At 50.6% G+C, this 17,762-nt stretch overlaps 2 protein-coding genes across 4 annotated transcripts in view; one reads left to right on the top strand and one right to left on the bottom strand.

Annotated features, from left to right (window-relative positions):
* Nucleotides 1-13,754, bottom strand: part of Klc4 (kinesin light chain 4) — a 14,747-nt gene extending 993 nt beyond the window's left edge. The window contains exons 1-15 of one of the 3 annotated variants that reach the window (XM_028766587.1): nt 13,653-13,754; nt 11,719-11,982; nt 9,775-10,005; nt 8,467-8,548; nt 7,913-8,132; nt 7,457-7,544; nt 4,880-4,981; nt 4,576-4,749; nt 4,135-4,234; nt 3,919-3,971; nt 3,670-3,740; nt 3,361-3,469; nt 914-1,054; nt 520-635; nt 340-403 (exon numbers count right to left, since the gene is read on the bottom strand). In XM_028766587.1, coding sequence (XP_028622420.1) covers nt 340-403; nt 520-635; nt 914-1,054; nt 3,361-3,469; nt 3,670-3,740; nt 3,919-3,971; nt 4,135-4,234; nt 4,576-4,749; nt 4,880-4,981; nt 7,457-7,544; nt 7,913-8,132; nt 8,467-8,548; nt 9,775-10,005; nt 11,719-11,976 — 1,809 coding nt within the window. In that variant the 5' untranslated portion in view covers nt 11,977-11,982; nt 13,653-13,754. Of the gene's footprint in view, nt 1-339; nt 404-519; nt 636-913; nt 1,055-3,360; nt 3,470-3,669; nt 3,741-3,918; nt 3,972-4,134; nt 4,235-4,575; nt 4,750-4,879; nt 4,982-7,456; nt 7,545-7,912; nt 8,133-8,466; nt 8,549-9,774; nt 10,006-11,718; nt 11,983-12,742; nt 12,845-13,652 lie in introns of those variants that run through there. The other 2 variants (XM_028766586.1, XM_028766588.1) reach the window with 2 other exon arrangements.
* Nucleotides 13,755-13,876: 122 nt separating this feature from the next.
* Mrpl2 (mitochondrial ribosomal protein L2) lies at nt 13,877-17,567 on the top strand. Its single transcript, XM_028766636.1, has 7 exons — nt 13,877-14,067; nt 15,123-15,291; nt 15,819-15,960; nt 16,054-16,169; nt 16,242-16,352; nt 16,628-16,701; nt 17,319-17,567. The coding sequence occupies exons 1-7, from the start codon at nt 13,972-13,974 to the stop codon at nt 17,529-17,531; spliced, it is 921 nt and encodes a 306-aa protein (XP_028622469.1). The 5' UTR covers nt 13,877-13,971; the 3' UTR covers nt 17,532-17,567.
* The last annotated feature ends 195 nt before the right edge of the window (nt 17,568-17,762 follow it).

The following is a 17,762-nucleotide window of genomic DNA, read 5'->3' as shown; positions in this document are numbered from 1 at the left end:
TCTCTCTCTCTCTCTCTCTCTCTCTCTCTCTCTCTCTCTCTCTGTCTCTTTCAAGACAAGGTTTCTCTGTGTCACCCTGGCTGTGCTGGAACTCTGTAGACCAGGCTGGCCTTAAACACAGAAATCTGCCTGCCTCTACTTCCCCAGCACTGAGGTTAGAGGTGTGTCCACCACTGCCACTGTCTCTTGATGCCTAGCACCTAGGATACCATGCTGTCAGCCTGACTCCTGAAGGGCTCCAGTCTCCCAGTTCTCCTTCATTAGGGTGAGTCTTCCACCTTCCCAGCTGCCCCTGGGGCTGTCTTGGGGAGTCCTTCCTCCCTCCCTCGGCACTCTCACCTGGAGGGGGGCTGCATTGGGTTGATTCAGGTAGTTCAGAGAGGCTGCCCGCTTCATGTTGCTGCTACAAGGGAGAAGGAGAGGACTGAGGCCAGCTCATTGCTCCTCTGTGTAGGACACTTTAGAACATTTCTCCACCACCAAGAGGAGCTGCCCGGCTCTGTCAACCTTGTCATGTACCTGGAAGGCCGAGGCTCAGTCCCTTGGAGCTTCCTCACCAGGAGCTCACTGCTTCTCCGAAGCACATCCCGGATCTTGCCCAGAGAGCCACTCCTCTGGAGGGTGCCACTGCCATCCTATCGGGAAGAGACAGGCATTGGGAGTTCAAGGGTTCCACGTCGTCACCCAACTTGTAAGTTTATTCTCACCATGTGTTCTGCACATGTCCCCATCCCTGAAGCCCAGTGACTGAAAACAACGATCCTGTCAAGAGCAGATTCCCAGGGATAGGCCTGAAAGGATGGGCTAACTGGTGGGAACTACATGACGGGTACTCGGTGGAGAAAGCCAGCCTCAGAGTTTCTCAGTGCCCAGCAGGACAGGAGAACAGGGCAGTGGCAATGAGCAGACTTACCCCTGACCACTCCACGGCCACTGACGCATCTTCACCTCCCTCAAACTTCACACTGTCTCCAGGGCCCTCCTGGATGGTCTTTCTACCATCCCCTTCCCCAAGCAGCTCTGCCACCTTGGTCTGACTGATGGGGTCAGTACCCTGGAAGAAAGAGGAGGAGATGCTAGGAACATGGCCCAGCCATAAAAGCACAGGACACAGATTCAGTTCCCAGCACCTACATGGCTGCTCATAAGACCTCTAACTCCAGAGCTAAGGATCCAATGCCCTCTTCTGACCTCAGTGAGCACTGCATGCATGTGGTACACAGACACACATGCAGGCAAAATAATACACACACAACACAATAATAAAAATTTTAAAAGAATGAGTACTGAGAGAGAAGACTGGAATTGGGGGGCATTTCAGGGGTGACCTAGAAACTCCGTACAATGGAAACTCTCTGGAATCTATGAGGGTGACCCTAGCAAAGACTCCTAGTATTGGGAGACACAGAGCTTGAACCAGTGGCCACCTTCTGTAACTGGAAAATGGAGGGACTGGGACACCAACCTGGCCACAAAATCTTCCACCTACAGTTTGTCCTGCCTATAAGACATGCTGGGGTAAAGGTGGTACGGAACGTGTGGGCGTGGCCAACCAATGACTGGTCCAGCTTGATACCCATGCCATGAGTGGAAGACTGCCCTTGACACTGCCTGGAGGGCCAGAACCCAGAGGCTAGAGAGCCCAGAGACCTAGGGTAGAATCAAACAAGACTGGCAAAAAAGGAAAAAAAAAGCCAGTGAGATGAATGCTGGTTATACTCTGCTGTACTTGCAGACCGGAGCCCAGCATAATCATCATCAGAGAGGCTTCATCCAGCAACTGACAGAAGCAGATGCACCCACAGCCAGACAGCAGGCAGAGCTCATGGAATCCCTCAGAAGAGGGGCAGGAAGGACTTGTAGGAGCCAGAGGAGTTAAGGGCATCGCAAGAACACGGCTCACAGAATCAACTACCCAGGGCTCATAGCGGCTCACAGGGACTGAAAGGACAATCAGGGAGCCTTGTATGGGTCTGAGCTAGGTCCCCTGCAGACATGTTATGGTTGTGTAGCTTGGTGTTCTTGTGGTGTTCCTAACACTGGGAGCAAAGGGTCTCTCTGACTCTTTTCCTCATACTGCTTTGCCTCGTCCAACCCTGATCAGAGGGTCTGTGCCCCGTGTTCAGTTGATATCCCTGGGCGCCTTGCTCTTTTCTGAAGGGAAATGGAGAAAGGAAGGGAAGGCAGGGCATGGGAGGGGAGGAAGGACAGGAGGCTGCAGCTGGGGTATAATATATGAGGGAAGAATAAATTAAGAAAAAAAAGTGAAAAGATTCCTTAAGTCCCAGGATGCGGTTCTCGGTCTTTCTTCTGTCAGCAGCCACTGCAGGGACAGCATCCCCCTCCTTACCGTGCCCTACCCTCACTGACTGGGCAGACCTGCTTTGTGTGGTTAGAGTGCATCCCTGCACAGACTAACATAGTAGCTACGGCCCAGAGGAAACGACCACTTTTAAGTCAGCTCAGACCTGCCTTGGTTTTTTTTTGTTTTGTTTTGTTTTGTTTTTTTTGAGAAAAGGCCTTCCTCCATGTAGGTTAAGCTACATGAAGCCCAGGCTTGCCTCAAACTCACAGTAACTATTCTGCCTCGGCCTGCTGAGTACTGGAATTACAAGCACGAGCCATCATTCCAGCTATGAAAGAAATCTTAAATCTGTACCCGGACACAAAGGGCAAGTCTGGAGTGAGAACATTCTTAAAAACCACCACACCACCACACCCATAAGACCAGGACCCCCCTCTCGCCACATGCACAAGAAACCCAAGCAGTCCTGTCCCCTGTCTCAGCCCCTCCTTCTTAGCTCTCCCATCTAGACCTCTATTTTCCTTTGGGACAGGGTCTCTTTTTTTTTTTAGAGATGTATTTATTGGCTGGGTGGTGGTGGCACACCTTTCATCCTAGCACTTGGAAAACAGGCAGGCAGGCAGATCTCTGAGTTCAAGGCTGCTCTACAGAACAAGTTCCACAGAGTCTACAGAACCAGGGATGTACACAGAAACCCTGTCTCAGGGAAAAAAAACAAACCTTATTCACCTTAGTGTGTGTGTGTGTGTGTGTGTGCACACATGCGCACACGCGTGTGTGTCTGGATGACGTATGTGCATCACACGCATGCAGTACCCATGGAGGCTGGAGACCACTGGATCCTCCAGAACGTGGGTTACAGGCAGTCATTTGGTGCTGGGAACTGAGCCTGGGCTCTGGGCAACAGCAGCAAGTGCTCTTAATCACTAAGCCAGCCATCTCTGATCCAGGAACTTAGTAAAGACCATGGCTAGCCTGGAACTCCCTCCTACCTCAGCCTCCCAGGCACCAGGATTATAGAGGTGCACCCCTGCCCTGTGGAGTGTGCTTCTGACCTGTTTCCGGGAGCGCAGAGCACATTCCTCCAAGGTCTCAGCCGCCTCCAGTTTTCCCTGGCGCCGGTACAGAGCCCCTAGGTTTCTCAGAGTAGTGTTCACTGTGGGGCTGCAGGGAGAAGGATACAGAAATGGAGAGAGAACACAGCCCAGTAGCGGAGCACTCGCCAAGCACACACATCTAAGTGCTACAGAACAACAACAACGGAAAAGGTCAGGGGACAGGCAGAGAAAGTCGGAAGGAAGCTGGGATCAGGAGGCTGAACTGAAGAGCCTCAGAGACTCCCCCTCTGACCCCTGGAAGCTCACCTGCTCACTCTGCAGGCCTTGTACCACCCTCCGTACTCTGCATAGGGCGCGCCACTCTCCCGGGGCCGGCTCTGGGGATGAGAACAGAAAGATGCTAAGAGGCAGGAGGGCACAGGCACAGGTGCAGACTGGGTCGGGAAAGGCACGGTGCCTTGAGGGCTGGGCAAGGAAGTGAGTAGCTAAGCTAGGACAGGCTGAAGCCAGAGGCCCTGGGAGCCAGTGCGCTCCCTCCCGGGTGCTCCCACTCACCCTGCTCATCTCCTCCCGCTCCTCAGCATGCATCCAGATCGGCTTGTGGTCATCTGAGGAGGAGATATCGCATAAGGAGGTAAGAGAACAGATCTGGACACTAACGTGGGGCACCAGAACCCACAGGCCAACGGCGCTGGACTGAAGGGGTGCGGCTGTCCCTACAATCTGTGTGTGGTCCCCAATCTAGCCCTGCTCCCAGACCTTACCACTCACCATCCACGGATCCGAACTCCTGCACGTGGGCACGGGTCAGGATCTCTTTGTATAGTGTCTCAGCCTCAGAGTACTTGCCCTGCTTTAGGTAACAGGAAGCCTAGGAGACAGCAACAGAGACCCAGGAGCAAGAGATGGAAGGAGGCAGGATGCAGCCAGACTCAGACAGCTCCACTTCTTGGCGTCTGTCCCCAGAAACCCTACTCATTCAACCTGTTCTCTTCTCAATGCAGGGTTAAAGTTACTCTTGCCCAACTCCCAGTGCGACTGGGAACCTCTGGCAGCAGAATGAAGCAGACCCTTCACTCTCAGAGGCAGCCTAGAGACAGGCACCAAGTTAGCCAAGGAGTGTGTTCCATTGCGATGCTTTCTGAGTCCAGGACCCATGAGGGAGGTCTTTCCCACCCGCTCCGTCCGCCCTCCTGTCTCTTCCTTCCTTACCAGGTTATTCTTGGTCCGAGCTACGTTAGGGTTGTCCGGCCCTAGCTGACTCTCGTAGATAGCTAGTGCCCGCTGGTAATAGCGTTCCACTGCGTCGTACTTGCCCTGGTTTTGACACAGGAGGGCCAAGTTGTTCAGCTGCTTCGCCACATCGGGATGGTCGGTGCCCAAGACCTGAGAAAGAGCAAAGGAGCCGACGCGTGGCCATGATTATGTGTGCACATGAGGAAAAGGAAAAGAAGATAAGAGGCCTGTACAGCAGAGGGTGGGAAGGGCTGGGGAGGATGAGGAAGGAGGTGGGCACCTTCTCTCGGATCTCCAGTGCCCGCTGGCACAGTGGCTCCGCCTCCTTGTATTTACCCCGTTTGCCGTACAGCACAGCCAGATTGTTGAGTGTGGCAGCCACCTGCAAAGAAGGCCAACCCCCATCACACACCAGTCCTGCAAAGGCTGACCCTCCATGCCGCTCAGCAGGGTAAAGGCTTGGTGCCAAGCCTGCGGACCTAAATTCACAGGGCACAGGGAGAACTGTTTCCAGCTCGTTGGCTGTCCTCCAACCTCTGGATAACTCCCCAACCCCTGACCCACCCCCCACCCCATAATAACTTCAAAAAGGACACCGACAGAGACATTGTACCACCAGAGCCAAACTCTGGGAAGAGAAATTATGAACAGCATGGCTGAAGCCCTATGGGTGAAGCTATCGCCCTCTAGAGGGACTTTGAAAATTTTCTGACGGTGGTTTCTGGCTGCAGTCCAGTGCTTTTAGCCAGGGGAAGCAGGAAAGCCATGGGTACAGTGCCTGTGTTATAGGACTCTGGAGACTTTGGAACACCCTGCTGGACCTGTGAGCAGGGGGCAGAAGCACCGGCATCACGGAGAGGAGGTCAGATCCCAGTGCTGCTGAGATGCAGCATCCTTTCCTAGCTAACGTGACAGCACAGGGAAGTGTTCTCACAAGGTCACCTCACGTCCACCGACAACCGTTAAATGCCTGGCACTCTCTCCCTATGCAAAGCTGTTTTCTAGAACTTTATCTTTTAAAAAGTTCTTAATGATGCATGTGTGTGTGTGTGTGTGTGTGAATGTACATGTGAATACATGTACCATGGGAGACCAGAGGTGCAACATGCCAATTGTTTCGAGTCACCTGATGTGGGTACTAGTTAACTGAAGCCTGGTCCTTTGCAAGAGCAGAACACTCTCTTAACTGTTGAGTCCCATCTCCAGCTACCAACTCCTTATATTCAAAGCTTTTAAGTGTGTGTGTGTGTGTACATGTATGTGTATGTACATGTGTACATGTATGTATGTGTGTACATGTATGTGTGTATGTGTTACATGTATATGTGTGTATACATGTGTACATGTATGTGTATAATGTATGTGTTGTGTGCATGCATGTAGGTGTACATGAATGTGTGTGCATGCATGCATGCACGTGTATGTGTATACATACATGTGTATACATGTATGTGTATATGTGTGTGCATGTGTGTACATGTATGTATATGTGTACATGTATGTATGTGTATGTACATGTATGTATGCATGTGTCCTTCCTTCTACCATGTAAGTTTGGGGATTGAACTCAGGTCATCAAACCTGGCAACATGCAATTTTTACTGGCTGAGCCATAAAATGGCCCATGAATACTTATAATAATGCTGCACTTTAGGCCAGGCATGTGGTGCATGCCTTCAATTCCAGCACTCAGAAGGCAGAGGCAGGCAGATTTCTGTGAGTACAAGGCCAGCCTGGTCTACATAGCAAAACAGCCAGAGCTATATGGAAAAAAACTGTTATATTAGTAATAAAATGCTATCCATATGGCTTCTGCTTTTTGTCTTAGCACTTCTATAAATCCAACATCAGGTTCTTTTTATGGTTTTACAAGACAGGGTTTCTCTGTCCAAATTCAGATTATTTTGTTATATTTTCTAGCAAGTTATACTCAGCTATTTTTTTACACTGTATTGTATGAATTATGTAATCAAAGAATTACTTTTTTCTCTTTTTTTTTGGTTTTTCAATACAAGGTTTTTCTGTGTAGCCCTGGCTGTCCTGGAACTCACTCTGTAGACCAGGCTGGCCTCAAACTCAGAAGTCTGCCTGCCTCTGCCTCCCAAGTGCTGGGATTAAAGGTGTACACCACTGCCCAGCAAGAATTACTGTCTGTCTCTTTTATATTCATCAGTGTTGTCTGGTTACATTTCAGGGTATTATATGTATAGGAAGGATATATTAATTGCAAATTAAATTCCAAGAAAAAACATCTGTCATAAAAAGAGAGTCAAAGGTCTAGGTGTATTGCCTCAGCAAGTCCAAGCTCAGTGGCAGACTGGGATCTCACATCGAAAGGCTCTGGGTTCCTAAAAACCCATGAGGGAAAGTGGGTCAAGAAAGGGGTATAGAGGGGCAGATGTGGTCAGAGTACTTTATATACCTGCTGAGAGATCGCTCAGAGGCTAAGTGCACTGGCGGCTCTTCCAGAGGTCCTACATTTAACTCCCAGCACCTGTATATGATGCTCTCCTCTGGCCTCTCTAGGTGCTGTACACACATGGTGCACAGACATACATGCAGGCAAACTACCCAGGCACATAAAAATAAAATAAAGGGAAAAGGACTTTTAGAAAGAAACTGTCTCAATTAAACCTGTTATTCTGTACACTTACTAAACACTAATATAAAATGTCACTGGGCCTCAGAGAACTGAGGACCACCGAGTCCACTGCACGGAGCCTGAAGGCCCTCCCTAAGCATGAGCTTTCTTCCTGAGCCTCCTTCCTAACACGTGCTGAGTGGACTGAGGGTGGCACACAGAGGACTAAGAGGCCAAGACAGCAGAGACAGGGAGGGAGTGGGCGGGGATACTGACGGCTGGGTGGTCCCGGCCCAGGGTGCTCTCCCGGATGCTGAGGGCATCGTTCAGCAGATGTGCAGCCTCCTTGTACTTATTCTGGTCCCTGAAAAGCAGCAGAAAGGATAAGTGTGAACTCTGTCCCTTACCATCTCCTTCCTCCCTTCCTTCAAGAGAACTGAGGCACACTTAGAAACTGGGAGGACACACCAGGCTGCAGACACTGCCATCTCAAGAGGAAGCCACAAGTCCTCAAAAGCAGGAGAGAATGAAACACATATTCTCTCCAGAGAGGCCCAAGAAACAGAGAGCCTGAGAGATGAGTATTCTCTGAGGTGGGGGGTTCAGGAGTGGAGGAAGTGAGTTGTCCAGTGTTGGAGACAGAGCCTTGAAGGTATCCCTGGGAGACCCGGCAGAGAGGAGAGGAAGGCAGGAGGTGAGCTGCCATAGACAGCGGAGGAGGGCAGTGCTCACCGATACACCAATGCCAGGATGTTGAGCATAGTAGCCACGTCAGGGTGACCTCGGCCAGATGTGCGCTCCAGGTCCTCTAGGGCTTGCTTGCAGAGTGGCACGGCCACCTCATAGCGACCCTGAGCTGCATACTGGATAACCAGGTTGTGCAGGGTCCGCAACCTTGCTGGGATCTCATAGCCACCCTGCTGGGCCGCTGCAGCACCCTGACCACGGGACACTAACTCATCCCAAAAAAAGACAAGGCATTTCCTCAGAAGACTCCTCCTTTTCCCCTACTGCCTGCCCTCCCTTCTGCCCACCCTTTGTCTTTTGGCTGTTCCCCACCAGGCTCTCAAAGGAGACTCCACACCACTGCTGTTCTCCTAACCACACCCTTGCACCTGTGCCCATCGAAATCCAGCTTATTCTCTCAGTAAGTCACTCAACTAACACTTGCTAGGGGTGTCCAGCAAAGCAAAAACACAAAGGCTTCAGGAATCCATGTGGCCCCAGCCCAGGGTTATTCTCTGCTTCCTGCTGCCCTCACCCTGCAGCCCCACAGGCAGACTCACAGTCGTTGCTGGAGTCCTCCTCCTCCTCATTGGGAAAGAGGTCATCCAGGGAATCTTTGGTAGCATCTCCCTCCTTCTCCTCCTGGAAGAAAAGGGACAGCATGCCAGACCCCAATGGCCTCTTCGGGGGTTCTTCTAAGCCACAAAACCACCAACTAATGTGGCTGAAAGCTTCAGCCCCTGGAAAAGACCGGCAGCTGACCAGTCATGCACAGGCCTCCTGGAAAGCCAGGAATGTCATAGACAAAGTCGCATAACTCTATTTCTCATCCAGAAAGTTCTCTAACACCCTATTCTCCGCTCTCTAACACTCGCCTCTTGTAATTACAGCCATGCAAGCCCTGTGCACTTACATTGATTATCTGTCTGCCCCGTCTCTCCTGAGGGGAAGGAGTATGTCTGCTCTTACTGACACGTACTCGAAGTGTCTAGCTCAGCCTTTGGTCAGTGTGGGCTTAGGACCCAGCCCTTACCGTCTACCACATTTCCACAACGGAAAATGGACTTTCTTCTTCAGGGATGGGAGCCTGACACACGGACTCCAAACCCTCCTATCAGGCTCATCTGTGTCCCGGGTAAATTATCTCTGCACTGTCCCTGGACAGAGTATCAGTCTAGCCCTGAGTCTTAACTATACTACCTCCTCCAGGCCAGAAAGCTCCCTTCCTCACCTCATCCTTGAAATCCAGCACAACTTCTTTCTACCCCACTTAAGTGAACACGCTGTTATAACTACCTCCCAATTCTGTACCCCACCTCCTCTCTGAACCCTTGTGACCATGCCAGCCCTCAGGGACCTATCTAGGTGGCAGTCCCTCTAACTGACTGAGCCACACCCACACTGTGTGCTTGCTGCTTCGTCCAGTCACCTGGTGTCCTTGTGTATGAGCCCAGTTCTGCACAGCCCTGAGAAGGCAGGTCCTTTGCATAGCCTCCTCCTCCCTGCATTCTGGCACACGGATACCTAAACGCCAGCTCACTGAGAGAAGACTGTAAGCAGTCTCCTGCTAAAGTGGGCGATGCTCTCCTTTAGGACTCTAGGTTCGAGCTGTCTGTCTGTCTGGCTGGCTCCACACACTGTTAACTGTGAGAACAAGAACTTTCACTCCACTCTCCACGGGAGTACACATATAATGCAAGTTGACGGAACAAGTCAAGATTATTTCCTCCTGCTGTTACCTGGAGTTGGTATCAGGGCTAAAAATAAATTCTTCCAAGTAGGAACACGTTAAGCATTGATGTTTCCAGTGGGACAGTGGGACGGTCACCCTGCCTGCGGTCCCAGCAACCCCTGGCTCACATGCTCACCATGCCGTGCCCGTCCTCATCATACTGGCGCAGCTGCCTCAAGAACTCCAGGTGCTTCTTTTCTTCCTCTAGCTGAGCCACAGCCTGCTCGCTGCGCTGGAGCCGCTGCTGAGTGCCTGCCAGCTCATCGCGGAGCCACTGATTCTCCTGGCACAGCCGCCGTACTTGGGCCCGCAACTTCTGCTTCTCAGACTCCACCGTGCTCAGGTGGCCAGCCAGAGCCAGCATCACCTAGGTGGGAACATCATATGAGCTCCAGGCTTTCGGATAAGAGCATCCAGGAGACAGATGGCCTTCTGGGAGATGATGGAGAAGAAGCAACAAACAGGAGAAGTGGCAAGAGCTCTGCCATGAACAGAACCTCAGAGGGGCTGGAGCAGTGGCTCTCAGCCTTCCTAATCCTATGGCCCTTTAATACAGTTCCTCAGTTGTGGCTAACCCCCAATTGTAAAATTATTTCATTGCTAATTCATAACTAATATTGCTACCTTATCAATCATAATGTAAATATATCTGATATGCAAGATTCTGATACGTGACCCTTGCGAAAGGGTCATTTGACCTCCAAAGGGTTACGACCCACAGGTTGGGAAATACTGGGCTGGAAAGATGTCTCAGTGATTAAGAGAACTGGTTGCTCTTCCTGAGGGTCTGGGTTCAATTCCTAGCACCAACGTGTAACTGCAGTCCCTGGGGATCCAATGGCCTCTTCTAGCGTCTACACATACCAGGATTACAGAGAGTATACAGACACAGATGCAGACAAAACACCTACATACATAAAATAAATGAATGGAATTTAAAAAGAGAGATACTCGGGCTGGAGAGGTGGCTCAGTGAGAGGTCCTGAGTTCAATCCCCAGCACCCACATGGTGGCTCACAACCATCTGTAATGGGATCCGATGCCCCTTCTGGTGTGTGTGAAAACAGCTACAGTGTACTCATAAAATAAATAAATAAGTCCATAAATGAATGCATGGAATTAAATCAGTAGGTACTCTAACCTCAGCTGTCACCACGCCCATCGTTTCCATCAGACGGCCAGTTCCCACCCAGACAACTGCAGCCACTGGCAGGCCTCCCTGGTCTCAGCCTCCCTGGTCTCAGCCCTTAGTCTCCAGTTCTAGTCCCATCCAGAGAGCAGATGACCCCAGGCAGAATCCCATCACTCCTCAGACATGCCATCCCATCTCTCTCAACCCTCGGACAGCCTGCCGGCTCCATGTTATCTGTGGATGTCTCCCATGGCATCCCTCCTCCTCCTGAGTCACCTACTTTGTGTCATTGTGCACCCTGCAGACATCCACAGCAGCCCTGTAAATCACGAAATCCACCGGCCAGGCTCCAAGCAAGGCCTGCGCACTGTCCTGCCTACTTGTTTTTCCCACAGCTTCTTCCTCACCCTCAAATCTTCCCTCAAATGTCACCTTTCAGTGAGTTATTTTATGTCCGCTCTGTGTAAAACTGTACCCTCTTCCTACTTCCCTCCTTTCTTAAAGATTTATTTATTTTATGTATATGCGTACACTGTCACTCTCTTCAGACACACCAGAAGAGGGCATCGGATCCCACTGTGAGCCACCATTGCTGGGACTTGAACTCAGGACCTTTAGAAAAGCAGTCAGTGCTCTTAACCACTGAGCCATCTCTCCAGCCCCTCCCCTCCTTTCTTTGTTCCGTCCTTAGCAATGATCATTAGTAAATAAATCATTTACTTATTTACCTGTGGTCTAGCTATCTCTCTCAGCTGCAATATCAGTTCCGAGAGGAATTGTCCTGTGGTGTTCTGTAATGCACCACCAGCATGCAGCAGAGTTTACACACAGTAGTTACTTAATGAAATCTAATGAATTAAAAAAATCCAAGTCTCTAGGACAAGGTGACCCCAAACCCCAAACTTGCATCAGGTAACTGGAACACTTGGCATCACCCCTGATTCTTACCTGGGCCTCACTCAGTCCCAGCTCAATGTTCTCCATAGACCGTCGCAGCTGTCGGGCCTTCTCATGAACCAGTCCTTCTTCATGGCCTCCCTGTTGCAGACACTCAATGGTATGGGACAGGCTCTGCAGCACGGCCTGATGTTCACTGTGTAGGGCCTCCAGCCCTTGGCTCACCAACCTGGTACTGCCCAAGATCTCCTCTTGACTGAGCCGGTGCCCTGCAGGCTCATCCCGCTGCCCCAACACCAGGCCTGACATCCTAGGCTAAAGAGAAACCACAGAGTTCAGGTGGGAAAGATGAAAGACACGCTGTTAGAGATTTTGCTGGGCATCCACACGAAAGGAAAAGAGTATAGGGGACTCCGTGGCTAAGCTGATGAGAGAGAGAAGGTAAAGGGGAGGAAATTCCATGGCACTAACTATAAAACTGAGGTGAGGGAAAGATCTGGAGAATAGTCGGGCAGGCTTGGAGCTAGAGGAATTGAATACTTGGCAACTGGAGAGAAAGCATGAGTTAGGAAAAAGAAGCAGGACGTGGAGGCATTGTAAGAATCATACAGGGCAGCCGGGCAGTGGTGGCGCATGCCTGTAATCCCAGCACTTGAGAGGCAGAAGCAGGCGGATTTCTGAGTTTGAGGCCAGCCTGTTCTATAGAGTGAGTTCCAGGACAGCCAGGGCTACACAGAGAAACCCTGTCTCGAAAAAAACTAAAAAAAAAAAAAAAAAAAAAAAAGAATCATTCAGGGCGTGTGGAAGAACTGTGAAGAAAGCACTGTCTCAATACAAGGGAAGGACCCAAGGTTAGGAAAGGGGGGGGGGGGGGAGAAACAGCAGTCCTCATTACAGGGCTCTGGAAGGTTGAAGGTCTTCAGGCTGCATCAGCAAAGGGACAAAGCCCAGCATCTCCCAACCTGCTGAGCTCCTGTCCAGCTAACCTTCCGGCCTCACTTGCCAGCCCACCCCTCCTCCCAGAATTCAGCCGGTCTTCCTACTTCCTCCAAACTCATCCCTGAAGTCTCCTTACCCGAGTACAGAGCAGAAGACCTTGGCTTCAGGCGACTCCCAGGCCAGAGCCCGGAAGAAACTCTGATCTGCAACTAAGGATTTAGAAGGATTTGTACTGCCCAAAGTCCAGAAGTCCGGCAGTCCCACCCCTTCTCTGTCACCACCTCACAGCCTCTCAGAGGACCTGGCACAGAGCCCCACCCAGGACAAACACCCTCCCTCCTTTAGCCTACAGGTTCTTCAGAGACTTGTACTAATGTCCCTTCTTCCTTAACTCAATCTCCTCATTCCAGCTCTGAGGAGTTACTTTCTCCCAATAAGGGAAAGAAAGACCGATTTAATCTGAGACCTGCAGCAAGGGGTGTGGTGTCCCTGTGAAGAGCTGAGAAGGGAGATCTGGTTAGGATTCCCAACTGGATTACTGCAATAGCCTCCTTTCATGGCTCTGTCTGACAAAATCACCTAACAGGCATTTAGGTGCCTCTCAAGTACCGGATGGTTCAGGGAAGCGTAACAGATCTGCTGAGCACAGTGGGCTCATGGAGAAAGGCGCTGGGCCTGGGGGCCTGCAATTCAGGAGTGTATAAGGTTCCTAACTTGCCCTGAGGGCCGAGGGTGAGGACAGAGTAAGATCGTGAAGGTCTGCGGGGAGGAAAGGCAGAGTGAGTGAGGAAAGAGTTGCTGACCAAAACCCGACAGCAGACAAGCTCGAGGTCACTGAGTCAGGGGTTCCACAGGGGGCGGGGCAGGTTGTCCTACTGTCTGTCTGGACGCCGAGGGGCGGGGAAGAATCGCGGGGGGCGGAGTTTTTGAGTCAGTCTAGTTTTGTGAGGTTAATAGGAAGTGACTTATCCATTTGTCCCGGAATGTGGAAACAAGAGTTAGTGTAAACTTAATTCTCAGCCCCAGGGGTACTCCCAAAGACTCACCTGCAGTCTGCTGGTCCGGCTGCCGCCTTCGTGGGTACTGCCCCTTTAAATTTATCATGGCTGCCGCTCGAGGCAATTGTTTTGACGGCTCGGAGGGGCGGGACTGTCTTTCAGTCACGTGACCTCGGCGCCCTCCGATGATTGGCTGAGAATAGCTCTTTAGCGAGGAAAGAACGCGTGTATCCTGCGGCGCAGCAGTTCTGTGCCCGCCTCTTTACGTCATCGGAAAGCGACGCTACTGTGACTGAAACGTCATCCAAGAGCACAAGGCTTAGGATAAAAGTAAAAGCGAGTGCAGTACGGAGGAGTGTGACCATCCATGGCCTTGTGTACGCTGACTAGTGCTCTGCGCTCTTTGAGCCTGGCATCCCTGGGCATTACCGCCCGGGTTCCGAGTCTGCTCCCTGCTGCCCAGGTAATCCGTTTACCTGGGAAATGGGATTGTTCTCGCAAGGCCAGTCATGATCACGTGACCCTGGGTAAACTTGCCTTCATCCTTCGCTCTTTGTAAATGCTCTCTCAGAGAACTGCATTCGTCAGACGAGATACTGGCTTCTAAGTGCTTTTACAAATCTTTACTAAACAGATTGTTTAGTAAACAGGTTGTTACAGTAGTAACATTAATGTGCCAACTGTAAACCAGGCAAAGTAGAGGACTGAATTAAACGAACTCCTGAAAGTTATTATGCACATTTTGCAGATGAGAAAACTGGTCATCAGTCTAAATTTTACACCTTCTGGGGCTAGACAGACTCACCTCAGAGCTTGCTTTTGTTTTTGCTCTAGTACTGCAAATTAAACCTAGAGCCTCGCTCATGCTATCCACTTCTCCCTCTGACCTACAGGGCTCACCCCAGAACCAGTGCTCTTAACCATTGTAATGTTCGGATGGGTTGTTGCTGGTATTAGGGAATGTCGAACAGTGGGATCTGTAGTGGGCAATCGTGAATCACAGAAAAATGAAATTATTGATCTTCCTTCTCTGCATTTCTCAGGCTGAGCATGGCAGAATTTAGCAAATGTATATTTGATATTCCAAACTAAACCAGACACTGGGTCTACAGCAAGTGGAAAAGCAAAGTGATCATTCCCATTCATATCCGAAAATCCCTAAAAACTGTGCAGAGTGAAAAGGTCACCGTTGCTGAGGGTGGTATGTGGGTGTATGGAATTTACCAGCTCTAGAGAAGTGAAGTTTTCAGGGAAGGAAAGGTTTCTGGGCAAGAATTTGAAACAAACTGGAAGATGATGAAAGGGAGAATATCTCCTTGGAGAAGTATTTCCGAGGTTTACCAAATGATTACGAAGTAACTGAATAAACACATTGCGCTGGTATTTGTGAAAGTTGAAGGTTGAAGATTTGGGGCAGTGTTTTGAGATGCTTCTGGAAGGAAGTAGCCTATAAGCTAAACTTGGTCTATGTGGCTTCTCCCTTGGTTCTCTGAAAGGGAATATTTTTTTAATCCCTAGATACAGAGCAATGCCCTCCTTCAGCTGCCCCCTGCCTTGGCGTTGCCCTCTCACCGCCCAGTGCATATGTCTGCGGACCGCAGTGCCAAGTTTGTGTCCTGGAAGAGTCAAACCAAGTACACAGTTAAACCCATCAAGATGAGGAAGTCTGGCGGTCGAGACCATACAGGTGGGAGAACGGGCCTGGAGCATTCAGGAGGGGACTGCATTAGGCTCCTGGATGTCTATAGCAGTGCACTATAGACTGTAAGACGTTATTGAGGCACAGTGCGTCTTACTGTGTGGGTTATGATTGAAGACCACACAGAAACAGATAACTGGCTCAACACAAGGGCCCAAAATTCATAACGGTTTAAATGATGTAAGTCCGATTTATATCCCTCTCAGTAAGCTTACTGAATTCAATAATTTGAAAACTTTATGTTTCATACAATTTTAGTAATCGTATTTTTATTGGGCCATGCAAGTGTTCCCCTACTGCTTGTACCAGGATGTCCTGGCCTCCACACACCCAACATGCTGTGGCTCAAACCTGGGACTTCAGCGCTTACCAGGCAAGCTCTCTACCGCTGAGCTACACCCCCAACCCTTTGTTGGTTTTCTGTTTGTGATATGCTATTGAGGGAGTACTACTGTCCAGTCCAGGCTGAGAGCTGTTCTAACCTGGATCACATCCCTGAACTGTCTTGACTCTAGGCCGCATCCGAGTACATGGTATTGGTGGAGGCCACAAGCAGAAGTATCGAATGATTGACTTTCTGCGTTTCCGGCCAGAAAAGGAGTCTTCGGCAGAACCCTTTGAGGAGAAGGTTGTGGTAGTCCGCTATGATCCTTGTAGGCAAGTTTGGGATGGGAATTGATAATGATGTGGTCTGAATTGTTATTCTGTAGCGTCTCAGAAAATGCGGGCTTTGTCTATCATCCTGAACAGATCTGCAGACATAGCTCTGGTTGCTGGGGGCAGCCGGAAACGCTGGATCATTGCCACAGAAAACATGAAGGCGGGAGATACAATCCTGAACTCTAACCACATAGGCAGGATGGCAGGTGAGGGATGGCTGGTAGACATGTTGGGTGGAGGCCACAGAGGGCTAGTGCTGATGAAACCCTGTCTTCTAGTGGCTGCTAAGGAAGGGGATGCACACCCGCTTGGGGCATTGCCTGTGGGGACTCTCATCAACAACATAGAAAGCGAGCCAGGCCGAGGAGCCCAGTATATCCGCGCTGCAGGTATGGGCACAAGAGCTAGCCACGTCCCACAGTTGGGAGATGGAGGGTACCTGATACCACTGACCTGTGAGCCCCTTAGGCCCACATCCGTTCCAAGGACAGAAAAACGAATAAGAGGATCGATCTGTGCTCTGTTTTAACCTAAGTCACAGTGTTTGGTCTTCTGTGTTTCGTGTGCCCCTGAAGGGCAAAGTAGGGTACCATGTGGCCTAAGAGGCCATGGAAACCTCCCTCTGTTTTGTGGAGGGTGGCAAAGCTGTTCCCCCCTTCCCCAGGGACGTGCGGTGTGCTGCTTCGGAAGGTGAATGGAACAGCCATCATCCAGCTGCCCTCTAAGAGGCAGATGCAGGTATGTGTGGCCACAAATGGGAGGGGTCAGCAAAGAAGGAAGTTTTGGAATGTACCTCACTAGCTCCCAAGTGTTTCTGATGCCAGCGAGGTACGGCTTCCACCTGTGTCTGCTCTGTTCTTTGCTACCTGACTAAGCATGCCTTATCAGGTTGGTACCTTAATAGTCAAAATGCCTTTTCCCGGCCGGCATGGCGGTACATGTCTTTAATCCCAGCATTCCAGACACTGATGAGGCAAAAGAAACAAGCCACCTGGGTTATTTCAGAAAACCAGGAAAAGACAGGAGTAGGTGGAACCATCAGGTTGGAACTGGCTTTTAATCCCATTTCTCCAGAGGCAGAGGTGTCTTGGTACAGTGCCAGAACAGCCAGGACTACATACCTTCCCAGACCCTGACTCCAAAAGGAAACCACAGGAACAGAAACAGATGTGGGGAGTCTTTTTCCTTAACTTTTAATTCATTCTGTCGGACTCACACTCACATTCTAATATTTTGTATTTCTTACTTCTCCTGGACCTCATTGAGTGTAAGAAGCCACCCAGAGTCGTGTTCCCAACACTGCCCTGCCAGGCTCTTGCCCCCACCGGTGCCATCTTGTCTGCTTCTCTCCTCAGGTGCTGGAGACATGCATTGCAACTGTAGGCCGGGTTTCCAACGTTAACCATAACCAGCGGATCATCGGCAAAGCAGGACGCAACCGCTGGCTGGGCAAGAGGCCTAACAGTGGTCTCTGGCACCGCAAGGGAGGCTGGGCCGGCCGAAAGATTCGGCCACTGCCACCCATGAAGAGTTACGTGAAGCTGCCCTCCGCTGCTGCCCAAAGCTGATTCCCCTGGACTCTAATAAAATGTCCCTTGTTTTTATCTGCTACTATCTTTTCACTTTTGGAGGGCGCGGTCCAGACTGGACGAGACGTAAACAAGGACAGAGGGAAGAGAATGGAAAAGACGGATGGGGAGGGGGTAGAAATGACCTCCAAGGTCCTATCCAGTTCTGGCTTTGGGAAATGGGAAGGTACTTCCGGCAGTAGGAAGGAGGACTAAGAGGAAGAGGAAAGG

The sequence above is a fragment of the Grammomys surdaster genome, unplaced genomic scaffold, assembly GCF_004785775.1.
Source record: "Grammomys surdaster isolate TR1022 unplaced genomic scaffold, NIH_TR_1.0 169, whole genome shotgun sequence".
In the NCBI taxonomy this organism is placed as follows: Eukaryota; Metazoa; Chordata; class Mammalia; order Rodentia; family Muridae; genus Grammomys; species Grammomys surdaster.
The sequence above is the reverse complement of the archived record's forward strand: the minus strand, read 5'-3'. Positions and strand labels throughout refer to the sequence as shown.

What these genes read in the sequence shown, in the direction of transcription:
- Mrpl2 (XM_028766636.1), top strand. Translation starts at nt 13,972, where the DNA reads ATGGCCTTGTGTACGCTGACTAGTGCTCTGCGCTCTTTGAGCCTGGCA. An exon ending in CCACATAGGCAGGATGGCAG is followed by an intron (nt 16,170 to 16,241) that starts GTGAGGGATGGC and finishes CCTGTCTTCTAG; the next exon opens with TGGCTGCTAAGGAAGGGGAT. An exon ending in CCAGTATATCCGCGCTGCAG is followed by an intron (nt 16,353 to 16,627) that starts GTATGGGCACAA and finishes CCCCTTCCCCAG; the next exon opens with GGACGTGCGGTGTGCTGCTT.